This window comes from Xyrauchen texanus, chromosome 41 (genome assembly GCF_025860055.1).
Source record: "Xyrauchen texanus isolate HMW12.3.18 chromosome 41, RBS_HiC_50CHRs, whole genome shotgun sequence".
Classification (NCBI taxonomy): domain Eukaryota; kingdom Metazoa; phylum Chordata; class Actinopteri; order Cypriniformes; family Catostomidae; genus Xyrauchen; species Xyrauchen texanus.
In genome coordinates this window covers 15905957-15920415 of record NC_068316.1, presented here as the reverse complement: position 1 = coordinate 15920415, position 14459 = coordinate 15905957, and the positions used below count along the sequence as shown (strand labels likewise).

The window sequence follows — 14459 nt, the reverse complement described above, 5'->3', positions numbered from 1 at the left end:
ATGCTGCATGCACGGGTCTCTATAATATTTTTGTTGTAATAACTTAGTGCACAAAAAAAAAAAAAAAGAGATCCATTAAGTCCAATTTAAGAAAATTATTCTTTCCCAACTGAGCGCGGACATTAAATTACCTAAAAGGGAGGTATTTAATGGCACATTAAACAAGCACCTTTTTTAAAAGCTTGAAAATCAGATTGAAACAGATCAGCAGGAAATCTAGATGACTTAAGAAAAACACAAGTTTAGTTTAAACCAATTTAGCACCTTTTAGATACTAAAGGAAAAATTACTCTCCAGCAGAAACACACCTGAACCACAATATCATTTACATCTCAGAATGCAAATTAAAATCTTAATGACAAGAATGCAAATGACTCAGAAATCATTATATTCAAAAGACTGACATTTGTGAACTAATATAAGGAGATTTTGAATACACTGCGAGATATCTATAATAGAATCCAAAAGTCTGAGACAACTATGAAGTCTGGGAATCAAAATGTAATTTATACATAGAAATAACATAAAGCTATTTTCATGTGATTTTGAATGATTCAAAACAAAGACATTTTATGATGTAAAATTAATAAGAAATATATACGATTCCGCACCATTTCTGGGTCACTAATCAAATAATTACACTGTAAAAAAAATCCTGTTGTTTTTACAAAACAAATTTGGCAGCTGTGGTTGCCAGAATAATTCTGTAAAAAATACAGTTAAATGTAAACCACTTTACATAACAACCTGTACAATTTAAAATGGTTGAAATTTACATGCTGGTACTGTAAAAAAAAAAACACACACACACACAAAACTCTGTTAAATTTACAGTAAAACAGTAAAATGAACATGCCTTCTTAAACTGTAAAAATCTGTTGTTTACTTTAAGAGGTATTTGTTAATCACCGTAGTGACCACAGAAGGACACATGATGACATGAAGTTCATCAGTAATGGCTCTTCCAGGAGCATTGACCAATAAACATATAGAGACAGTGCTCAACATCACTCACACAAACACTAAACGCCATCATGGTAACACCTGTGTTTTATTTGATGTAGTTCATGTTTACTGCATTATTTAAATCTCACAGAACACCCCAGTGTACGTAACTGATATTAAAAACAAGAAGAAACATAACTATTCCCATAAAATATAATGAAATGTAATGGGTCATGCAGGAAATTGTGGGAATGCCCGATTACAGTTTTTTACTGTAATTTTAACAATAATTTACTGTAAAAATTACATGTACTCTTTTTATTTTTACCATTAATCATACAGGAAAATCGTTCTTTTTACATTTAAATTATTTCATTTTTACATAATTTTATTGTAAAAACTACTGTATTGACTTTTAAAATATATTAAAACATTTTACTGTATATTTTACGGTTAATATTTGTTGATCAATTAACATTTTATTTCTGTAGCATTTCTACACTATTTTACTGTTAAAATTACTGACATTTTTTACAGTGTTTGTGACATTGTAAGTGTGTGACGTTAACCATTGCACAAATGTTTGATTTTTTGGAGTATTCCATTGGAGTATACAAGATGATCCTTGGAATATTAACATAGATCATCAGGTGTTGCAGAAACTTGGAGTCCATTTCAGCTTGTACACATGATGTCATTAAAGCAAAAAGGGGACATGCCAAATACAAATACATTCTAAAATTCATGCCAATTTCACTCAATTGTTATGCATTTGATATTTAGGGATGCACAACATATCGGCCGCGGATATATTACTGGCAGATGACATATCGGCCGCTGATACATTACTGGCAGATGATATATCGGCCGCTGATATTTTACTGGCAGATGATATATCAGCCTCTGTTATTGGCTGGTAACAGGAAAAATCTGAATACTATTACTGGCAGATGATATATCGGCAGCTAATATATTACTGGCAGATGATATATTACTGGCAGATGATATATCGGCAGCTGATCTATTACTGGCAGATGATATATTACTGGCAGATGATATATCGGCAGCTAATATATTACTGGCAGATGATATATTACTGGCAGATGATATATCAGCCGCTGATATATTACTGGCAGATGATATATCGGCAGCTGATCTATTACTGGCAGATGATATATTACTGGCAGATGATATATCGGCAGCTAATATATTACTGGCAGATGATATATCGGCCGCTGATATATTACTGGCAGATGATATATCGGCCGCTGATATATTACTGGCAGATGATATATCGGCAGCTGATCTATTACTGGCAGATGATATTTCGGCCTCTGTCATTGGCTGGTAACAGGAAAAATCTGAATAATATTAACGGCAGATGATATATCGGCAGCTGATATATTACTGGCAGATGATATTTTACTGGCAGATGATATATCGGCCGCTGATATATTACTGGCAGATGATATATTGGCAGCTGATATATTACTGGCAGATGATATTTTACTGGCAGGTGATATATCGGCCTCTGTTATTGGCTGGTAACAGGAAAAATCTGAATACTATTACTGGCAGATGATATATCGGCAGCTGATATATTACTGGCAGATGATATATCGGCAGCTGATATATTACTGGCAGATGATATTTTACTGGCAGATGATATATCGGCCGCTGATATATTACTGGCAGATGACATATCGGCCGCTGATATATTACTGACAAATGATATATCGGCCACTGATATATTACTGGCAGATGATATATCGGCCTCTGTTATTGGCCGGTAACAGGAAAAATCTGAATACTATTATCGCACTGATATTTTCACCAATAATTTGTTACGGTATATTTGCTTGCAGCTGAAAATCTCTGACTGCCTACGATGACATGCCATTTCCCAGATTCTCTTTATGTTTCATAAAGGAATAAATGAAAATACGACAAAACATGCATGTTACTTGGGGGCAAACATTTTTGCATATTACTTCATGAAATGCACTCACACGCATACACACAAACCACCGCTGCACTCGCAGTCTAGCTGGCAGCATAAACATTACACCATATATACACAGTTTTGTTGTTTAATGTTCGTTATATGTGTTTAATTTAGCACCTCATTTTGGTTTAATGCAGCTGTTAGAAGTTAATTATTCTCTCTCTGTTTTATCAGGGTTACTGTAAATCCTCATATAAATGGGCACCATAATATTTATGCAAGTTCGTTGTCATTTATTGCTCATTCAAATCAGCATATATCTGTAATGTAGGCACATTTCTGGTTCATGTTACATTCGCCAAACCTTAAATAAGAGTTAAGAGTTTCCAAACTTTTAAATGACACTTTTTTTTCAAAGGAGTAACTTTTGATTAATTAGCTAGCAGTACGTTAAAAAATTAAAAGGTAATTTTTTTTGTTTTTTTTAAATAACGGTTATTGTATTGGTCACAATGACCTGTTAATGATAAGTTATCATATTGGCCCAGAAATGTCTTATCGGTGCATCCCAAATAATATTATTTGTAATGGAAAAAATCTTTAAATTACAAAAATAAAAAATAGAAGCATTTTCACTTCAGTGGTCTCAGTCTTTCTGGATCTGCCTGCATGTATGTCCCATTTCTAGACAGCTAATCAGTAAAGAAGATATGCAGTACATTCAAGCACTGTCATCTGATGGAGAATTGTCAGACACTAGTCATGTGACTTCAGAACACCTAGGGAAGGTCTCATCATGTCCACATAGACTAAACGCTGTGGTAAAAGACAGTGGAGCCACAATAGATTCTTGTGCATTCTGTGTCTATTCTACTCACTACAATTGTACAGAGTGGTTATCAGAGTTACCGTAGCCTTTCTGTCAGCTCAAACCAGTCTGGCCATTCTCCGTGGCCCTCTCTCATCACCAAGGCGTTTCCGTTCGCAGAACAGCTACTCACAGGATTCTTTTGGCAGCATTCTGAGTAAACTCTAGACACTGTTGTGCGTGACACTCACAGGAGATCAGCAGTTACAGAAATACTCAAACCAGCCTATCTGATGCTAACAATCATGCCACAGTCAAGTTTAGTTTAAACCAATTTTGCACCTTTTAGATCGGTACCAAAGGAAAAATTACTCTCCAGCAGAAACACACCTGAACCACAATATCATTTACATCTCAGAATGCAAATTAAAATCTTAATGAAAAGAATGCAAATGACTCAGAAATCATCATATTCAAAAGACTGACATTTGTGAACTAATATAAGGAGATTTTGAATACACTGCGAGATATCTATAATAGAATCCAAAAGTCTGAGACAACTATGAAAATCTGGGATTCAAAATGTAATTTAAACAGAAATAACATAAAGCTATTTTCATGTGATTTTGAATGATTAGAAACAAAGAAGTTTTATGATGTAAAATTAATAAGAAATATATACGATTCTACACCATTTCTGGGTCACTAATCAAATAAGTACATTTGTGACATTAACCATTGTACAAATGTTTGATTTTCTTACTTCCATTGGAGTATGCAAGATGTTCCTTGGAATATTAACATAGATCATCAGGTGTTGCAGAAACTTGGAGTCCATTTCAGCTTGTACACATGATGTCATTAAAGCAAAAAGGGGACATGCCAAATACAAATACATTCTAAAATTCATGCCAATTTCACTCAAATTGTTATGCATTTGATATTTAGCGATGCACAACATATCGGCCGCTGATTATTATTGGCAGATGATATATCGGCCGCTGATATATTACTGGCAGTTGACATATCAGCCACTGTTATTGTCCAGTAACAGGAAAAATCAGAATACCATTTTCGCATATTACTTCATGAAATATAAACAGAATATGGAAAATAGCATTGTGTTACTTACAGCAAAGATAATGATACAACAAGCCCAAACACAACATAACATGGTGCATAGATCTTTAAATAATCCTTAAGGAGCGATGTGAGATGGCTAAAGAAACTGGTCTATGTAGTGCGTTTATTTTACGAGTTGAGATTTTTCTAACTTTATGACTGTATAATGTTTTTACCTATTCCCATTATTATACAAGTTATACAATGAAACTCTGACAGACAAGTGCTGTAAAAAACACCTGTAAATGAGACACGCACGATCACAATGCACTCACACACATACACACAAACCACCGCTGCACTCGCAGTCTAGCTGGCAGCATAAACATTACACCATATATATACACAGTTTTGTTGTTTAATGTTCGTTATATGTGTTTAATTTAGCACCTCATTTTGGTTTAATGCAGCTGTTAGAAGTTAATTATTCTCTCTCTGTTTTATCAGGGTTACTGTAAATCCTCATATAAATGGGCACCATAATATTTATGCAAGTGTGTTGTCATTTATTGCTCATTCAAATCAGCATATATCTGTAATGTAGGCACATTTCTGGTTCATGTTACATTCGCCAAACCTTAAATAAGAGTTAAGAGTTTCCAAACTTTTAGATGACACCTTTTTTTCAAAGGAGTAACTATTTTTTTTAAATAAGTTATCGTTTTGGTAATAACGAGCTGTGAATTATCAGTTATCATATTGACCCAGAAATCCCTTATCTAATAATAATAATAATAATAACATTATTATTATTTGTAACGGGGAAAAAAATTCATAACAAAAATAAAAAATAGAAGCATTTTCACTTTAGTGGTCTCAGTCTTTCTGGATCTGCCTGCATGGCCCATTTCAAGGCAGCTAATCAATATAGAAGATATGCAGTACATTCAAGCACTGTCATCTAATGAACAATTTTCAGACACTAGTCATGTGACTTCAGAACGCCTAGGGAAGGTCTCATCATGTCCCCATAGAGTAAGCACTGTGGTGAAAGACAGTGGAGCCACTATAGATTAATCTTGACGTCAATGGCAGCGACAGGATCTCAGCTCAAAGAGGAAAATTGTTGCTCATCCCACAACACAATCACAAAGCTTCTGAGTTGTGACTTGATTGCACAGTCCTGTTCTTTCTGACAGCTTTTTGGACAGCTTTGGCATGTCGGGATTAACTAGAGCATGCTATTCTTCAGTAATTTGGCCTGATCATAAGTGAAATTGTCCCAAACCTCTCTGAAGAATTTCCTCAGAGCACTGCCCTCCGTGCAGAATGCATGCAATAGCTGATAGCCCCTCCAGCTCATTTCAGGAGCAATCTGGCTTTAATTTAATGCCTCCTCTGTTTAGGAGAGCACTCAGCAGGTCTTAAAGGCGAGGAACGCATGAGAGGAAACCTGAACTGAACATTTTCCATGTGACCCCTAACTTTCCAAGAATCTCTCTCTCTAACTTTCACCCCAGTTATTCCTAAGGGTTTACTTCAGTTCAACTGTATGAAAGTCTCCATTTACTGATGGTTGAACAGACTGTTGGGACAAGTCGGGCTGGTTGATAAAAAAATATTTACATTGCAATATTCTTGAGATTTTTGGCCAATAATAATTTAAAACATTTTAGTTATAAAATTTGTATGGCAAATACACTCACTGAGTACTTTATAAGGAACACTATGGTCTTAATAAAGTACACGATGTGGTCTTCTGCTGTTGTAGCCCATCTGCCTCAAAGTTTGACGTGTTGTGCATTCTGTGTGTTTTCTGCTCACTACAAATGTACAGAGCGGTTATCTGAGTTACCGTAGCCTTTCTGTCAGCTCGAACCAGTCTTGCCATTCTCCGCTGACCTCTCTCATAAACAAGGCGTTTCCGTCTGCAGGACTGCCGCTCACTGGATGTTAAACTATAAAGACTGTTGTGCGTGACAATCACAGGAGATCTGCAGTTACAGAAATACTCAAACCAGCCCATCTGGTACCAATAATCATGCCACAGTCAAAGTCACTGTGATAAAAAAAAATTCCCCATTCTGATGGTTGATCTGAACATTAACTAAAGCTCCTGAGTCGTATTTACATGATTTTATGCATTACACTGCTGCCACATGATTGACTTATAAGATAAATCGCATGAATAAGGTGTACAGGTGTTCCTAATAAAGTGCTCTGTGAGTGTAGATTAAAAAGCATCAGAAAACATAATGAAAGTTCCTATTTTATTTAAAACAATGTCCAAAGCAATTGTAGACCTTTCCAACATTTAAAGAACTATTATTCAAATCAAAATTAAAAACACTATTTTATCCAGCAAAAAAATGGGGCATCTCTGTTTTTAGACAAGTTAAGAATTTGGTTTGATTCTAAAGCAAACCCCTCTACCACACAACTGCTTTGAATTTGGATCCTTGAAACCTTTTTATTGACTATATATTAGACGTGTTGATAAATGCACGGTTGATTAAAAGGTGTTATTTAATCATTCCTGAGGTAATTTACTTAGTGTGGAAGCTCTTTCTGTAAATGTTTAATCCCTGCTATGTGGCAGTGTTTGCATAACCTCAAAAACAATATAAATGTATTTAAACTGGTATATTGACCACCTCGATGTATAGGGATAATATCAGCCATGCCTTCAAACTCTTCTGTAAGACACCTGGTTGTGGGAAGAACTGAGTCCCTGCAAGTAAATCGGGAATATGAGCTTTCCCAACTAAATCGTCTCCCCGTGGTCACGAGGAAACAAAAGCATGACCTTTTGAGCTCCTCAAGATGTTGAAAGATGAAGTTAAAGCTGGGAAGTGGAATGGATTTATGTAGAAAGGACTTATGTATGGAAATAATAATTTGGGCTGTACCTTGACATGCCAATGTAACAAAGAGGCCAACTCTGAAACTTTCAAAGTAAACAGCAAATGATGTTGTGGAACTGGAATAGAGACTAATTTTGCATGTTTGTTAATGCACTTTAATGAAAGGGATTAAACCTTGTATTAGTCAGCACATTAAAGTGCAAGGGGAAATTCTGACTAAGAAATAAAAAACCCTGGCATGAAGCTAGAAAAACCAGAGAGGTTTCCTTTGGTTCAATGATAGTTTCCTGGCAATCTGGAAACAGTTGAATCTCTGTCCGCTACTCGTCTTGCATGAAATTAAAGATATCATTGCAAGTCACCGTCTTTTAAATCGGTTGCCAAAACTCCTGTTAATTGTGAGGATTTTATTATAGTGTTAAAAAGCCTCTACAAATGAGAAATTGGTTTATCCATCCAGTATCTATTTTAGTAGATACGGAGCTATTGCCTAAAAAAAATTAAACAAATGCAGAGATGTGATGCATTAAAATCTACCATTCCACCCAGTATGGTCTTCGTTCACAGCCAGCTCATAAAAGCTGTTGGCATTTATAAGCCATGACTAATATACAGTGGTATCTGTCATATGCAGCCTTTAAATATTACACTGCTGGGAGCATGCCAAACAGATTCCATTTATTTAAGCAGAAAATGTTGAAGAGGAATTCCCATATGGAGAGTGTGGTTTGCCTCCATACCAATACTAACACACTATTTTAAGAAAGTGTGCATTACATACCAGAATGAAGCGATATCGGAACGCTGCTTTTTAAATCTATTGTTATTTGCTGTTATTGTCATAACCATTAGAACATGAAATATAATGTTTCATTTAATTATGTAAATTCTACTGGCAACATTTCTGAAATTTTGCAATATCTACAACACAAGCTTAAAACAAGCTATTTGGCTATTGGTTAACTTAAAAGTCGAAAGACAAACTTTTTTCCATCAAAACACAATGGGATCAGAAATCTGTTTTAAGAAAGTAGGATGCATTTGGATTTCTGCATATTCAAAATGAAGTGCCTGAGAGTGGCCCAGTGATAATATCTATTATCGTCAATGCATAAACCAAACAAATAATCAATAATAGTAGTTTCAATACCAGAAGTTCATCCATGCTGGTCTGGCATTTTTCCAGATTGATGCGTTTGATGGCGACTTTCTCCTTCCTGGGAACACAGTAGGCAGCCTGGACAACAGCTGTAGCTCCACTCCCTGCAACAAAGGACATAACTTGTGTTAAACTTCATGCATCAGAAGCTGCACATGACTCAAAGCCAGAACAGAGTGAGGAGCACAGAGAAACTGCGACTTTGTTCAAGATCCATAACTGAAATGATTCCACTTACTGTATGTCTACAGTAGGTCTACACAGTACATTGAACACTTTCATTTGAAAAGAAAGATGACAATTGTGTTTTTCATGATATGGCCCCTTTTAGGTGACTACATTCCAAACAGAAGAACAGAATTATTGTATATTTTGAATTAAAAGAAAATAAGTTCCTTAGAAGCAGGTTTCTTCCCCAAATCGGAGGCCTTGATAGTGGTCTGAAAGTTTTCACCACTTGGTGAAAACTTGTTGGGCATGCTTGGTGTCCAACAAGGCAGCACAGAATAAGGAAAAGGTTTCCACTTTGTGCTGTTTTGGCAAGTAATGCCTGCATCCCAAGGGCTTAGCAGTCTTACACCACAGCGGTTTGTTTCTCTTAAGACAGAGTTTGCCCATTTACTACTTCCCAGATAACCCAGGAGTACAGAGAACAGTAGGCTGTTAATGAACCCAACACTGCAATGCTTATGCTTGGGTCTCCAGTGTAGTAGACATGTCAATTGAAAGGCAAAGTCAAATCTGAGCTAGGAATGGGTCATGATCAGCCAACAAGTAATAATGTGAGATTGAATAGTGAGGATGATTTTTGGAGATTTCATTTTTATATAATTGGCATGCTGACAGAGTGCTGGGCTTTAGCTGTTTAACAGTTTCAAAGTCAACTCTCTTGGAAAAGCTGTCTTAAAATTCAGCCACACCACCACCAAAGCCAAGTCATAAATAGTTTTACTTTTAAAATTGCATTGTGAGACCTCTGCATTCTGTCTCCATATAGCCATATTGGCAAGAAAGTATCTTATTTAAACATTCCATAATAAAATGTATCTGAAGTGGACCCAAACTGAGCCTGAATCCAGCTTAATTATACAGGGCTTCACTAAGACTGATTAGTCGACCAGAAGTTCATGCAACTGACCAACTGGTTGATTTAGAAAATATAGCCCATCCACAGTTTTCCTGACCAACCACTGCCATGATGATTCTAATTGCCTGTTTTGTATTTCTGGTCTCAAGATGCAAAGTAAAAACTGCCAAAACGAGCGATCCAGAGGAGAACAACAACCATTTAAGTGTTTCCTGGTGTAAAAATGAATTTCAGGCTCATCTTGTGCAGTTGTTTGTTGTCATAACAACTCAAAATAATGAATGATATCAATGTTACTAACCTCGGGCCATCGCTTAATGTCATGTCAACACTGGGGAACGGAAATTGAAAAGTCGAATCGTGGAACACTTCCACTTTCAGGAAAAAGGTGGATAAAGTTTTGTACATCCCTAGTATGAGCAGTGCTCAGGTTTGTCCATTACATTTACTGCCTGAGAAAGATTTGGAAAAGAGTTGACAGGTTAATGCTAAATCAAAACATTCCTGTGTCACGGTAACAATGGACATTCATGCGAGAAGACTATTAAGCCCTAGCAGACCATAAGTCACAGGATTTGAGTGCTATACTTGGCTTTCAACTTTACTGCTAAGGTTAATCCATAGAGTGGTTTAATGAGGTTCTGCTCATGCACCTCAGACTGGCAAAGGAGAGCAAACAGACAAGATACTGGAGACAGTATAACTAAGAAAATTGAGAACGGAAGGTCGCGGTCCTCACAACCTGAATAATACAAGACAGACTCTATGGGAGCATAGACCCTCGTAAATCAGCATGTAAATGTACCTAAGTTTCCACTCCAAGCTGAATATAAATTACATATTATTGTGCTGGTTTGAGGCAGAGATAATTTTTTTAATCATCTTTAATCAACTAGCTGTACTCCATATGGCCTATTAATAACAAAGTCCTCATTGTTTAGCATTCTGATTGCACCAGCAGGGCACCATGGATTAGGGAGCATTAAAAGGAAAAATCTGACAACAGTTCTCATTTTCTAATTAAAAAATACAGTGCTGAACAGGCCTGACAGGATCGTGTCTAGGCAAACTTATCAGAAAATTAAACCACACGATGAGAGATCATGAGCCTGAACTGAATAAAGTATATCTAAAATGTTTTCATTAAACAAATGTTCTGTGCAGTTTTGGGTTAGTTACTAAAAGTCCACCACACAATTACTACTTACTTCTCTAAAAAATTGTAATAAGATTACTTTTACCAAAAAGTAAGTGGGGAAAGTAATCACATTACAAATTACTTCTGTGAGAATGTTTTTAGAAACTTAAAAGTTTTTTGTTTGTTCACTATGAATTCTAATTGATGTGTATAATCGCTGTCACTTCATCTGTCATAATAACACAAATATTGTTTGGTAATGTGTTACAGACACAATTTCTGTTGGTGGATTTGTCTCGGTTGAACTTAGTAACTTTATTATTAGCGACTTTATGTGGTCATGACAGGAGTTACCTCGGACCGAAGGCAGGGAAACACCCTGGCCAGTCCATCACTGGACAAACACACACAGACATACACACTCTTACCAATGGGCAATTTAGAGTTTCCAATTCACTGCATGTTTTTGGACTGTGGGGGAAACAGGAGGACCCAGAGAAAACACACGAACACAAGGAGAACATGCAAACTCCACACAGAAAATCCCTGGGTGAGCCAGGAGTCGAACTGGGGACCTTCTTGCTGTGAGGCGACAGTGCTACCCACTGAGCAACTGTGCTGCCTGCTGTATGGTACTTTCAAAATAGTGTTTACTTTAAAGTTTATTCCAGTGCAATGCTTGCCCCTTAGACTTCCATTGTATTGCATTATCCTAATTTCGGTTCGCTTTTACAAAATGGGGAACGAGTCAAAATTATTTTCTATAACAGAACCCAAGTTGCATTGCACCCAGAATATTCCTTTAAAAGATCATGTTAAACAGAAGTACAAAAATAGCTTATAAACAAGACTCAAGAAAACTCACTCTACTCATGTGTAGCAAACTGATCTGTATGATGACTGAACAGGTTTTAAGTTCAACACAACTCAACTTTCATTTTAATAATACAATAAGATCATCTTCTTCTGTGCTGAAAGATTTTCCCATTCGTTACATTCTGGCCTGGCCCTGAACACAAAAATCTGGAGCAGTCACAGCATGTTGGCCCCCAGGACTACCCAACAGTGCCAACGGAGAGAAACATGTTACCCAATCAACATGTTTGTAACTTTCATCAATCTGAGACAAGCTCATTATTTGTGAGCATATGCTATACACAATTTAGGGACTTCAACAGTCCTGCTCGCCAGAAGGAAAGAGGATACAGTTTAAATTGTAAATTCCCCACACACTAACATAGTAATGGTTGTGATGGATGAATCGGCGAAGACTGTACTAAAGTTGAATGGGAGTGTGCCACTGTTGGCTAACAGTGGATGAAGAGGTCACAAGAAATCTTTAAAGTGAAATGGGGCAAAAAGAGTACATATTCCTGTTTTAAAGTAAATGGAGAAATCAGAAAAAGTAAGTGGGTATCTTTCATTGCAGACAGATTTGTTGTCTAAATCACTAGTTTAGTGGTTTAATTTTTCATTAAGCATTTTTATAAATACCTTACAATTTAAAATACATACATATTTCCCATTGCAGTAATTAAAATAACTAAACCAACTTTTGTAATGAAAATGCTGTGCAAAGAGCCACAATCAAAGCCAATCAGAACTTGAGGTCAACCGATTAATCGGACGATTTTTTGCATTTTTTAACATAATCGGCATCGGCCAATATCCAAGTATATCAAGCCGATTATTAGGCAGGCGCATCTGTGGGCAGCCTAGTGTTGTTGTGGAACACGTGTTCGATGCACACTGCCCCTAGAGTCATTTTCCAGCAGAGTGAGCAGACCTCATCCAGTGCCTAAGGAAGGAGCTAAGTTCCTTGGAGAAAACAGTAAGGATTAAATTTGTATAACTTCTTTATATTTAATTAAAAACTTTTTATATGTTACTGCCAACTTCAAGAAAAAAGCGACAAACGCGATAGGCGACATTACGTTCGGCTACTTTGGATATTGACAGCGTAGTTGAAGTTGCATTATCACAGCAGAAGGGTTGCTATCATGTCACAATAAGTAAGCAAGAATTTTGCAATTACAGACAGTGAATCTGAGACTTTTATTTGTTCTGTTTGTGTGTCTTATATTTGAGAGGGTTGTCACTCAATGCAGAGAAATAAGTAATAAAAAAGATACCAACGCACTATATGCTATTGAAGGACTGGCTTTGGTAAGCTCGGACGTTACCGGTTCTGCTGTCAGTACTGGAGAAATTAAGAAAATACATTCTTTATTGCTATAAAGAGAAAGTGTATTTTATCTCGCCAGCCATTTCTATGTATAATAATATGAAACTATTCTCTGTGATGCAATTTAGCTATTCGCAGTCAGAGAGAGAGAGAGAGAGAGAGAGAGAGATCTCCCTCACGCGGTGCCACAGCGAGCACAACATGAGCCCTGTTTAATGAGTGACGACGGAGGACAGAACTAAACATTCAAACGTAGCCTGGTTTAGATCTGTGATATTAGTCTGATTTTATTTTAGATTTCGCCTTCCAAAGATTATAAAAATAATATTTATACATAAGCCACATTCTGTCTAGCACAACTTCCTTCCCTTCACAGCGGTGCACTGACATTTCTCCCTAAAACTCAAACTTAATGTCAGAATCAGCAGCGATCGGTGATTGTTGTAAAATGCAGTCTAGCTACTGTTGCTAAATTGCGGGACGCGTTTAATAATAAAAAGAGCGCAAGAGATACAGTTCCCGAGGCGGCGCGCGCTCCGAAACAGACCACAACGAGACAAGCAAAGTATAGACTACTTTGGGTTTCATGTGTCTAAACAACACAACTATACACAAACATATGTCAAAACGACCGGCTTGGAGTTTCACTTAATCACAGTTTATGTCTTAAATGGACGTAGTTATGGAAATAGTTGGGAGAAAATATGGTACATCAGGAGGCTATTAGATCTGAACTCGGTCTTAAAGGGGAAGCAGTCTAATAAACATGCTGACGATTGAGCCGTTACTGTGAATCAAACAACAAAAGGCAAAGAGAAAATCACTTACAGCTCTTGAATGAATTACTTCTGCACTAATAAGCATTAATCTATCTATGATAAACTAAACTGTTATTTTACAATTGATTACTTTATTAGATTTCTTTTTAGACCACACCTGAACAGTAATGTTAGTAGACCTTCCTGAAATTAAATCACTGTGCCTATATAATGTTTATCTTAAAAAGAACTGTTAAGAATACCGTTAAAGTACCGGATCGATAAGCAGTATCGGTAAGAGTAGTAATACCATTAAAACCTTAATGATACCATCCCTAGTTATGCCTGTGCTTCTCTTGGATGCTCTGAATATTGGATTACGTGTCTGGATTGCCCCTTAATTAAAGCTGCATTTGGATCTCAACCTTCGTGTCTCGGAGCAGTTCGTAACACCTGCTTTGTTTATTTAATATATTTGTTATACATTATTTATAAATATGTTTTTACA

General features: G+C 36.4%; 1 protein-coding gene across 1 annotated transcript in view; it reads right to left on the bottom strand.

The window, feature by feature from the left end:
* The window catches only part of LOC127634003 (serine/threonine-protein kinase OSR1-like), a 71136-nt gene that overhangs the window by 39845 nt on the left and 16832 nt on the right, over positions 1 to 14459 (bottom strand). The window contains exon 2 of the mRNA XM_052113391.1: positions 8775 to 8887. Coding sequence (XP_051969351.1) covers positions 8775 to 8887 — 113 coding nt within the window. The remainder of the gene's footprint in view (positions 1 to 8774; positions 8888 to 14459) is intronic.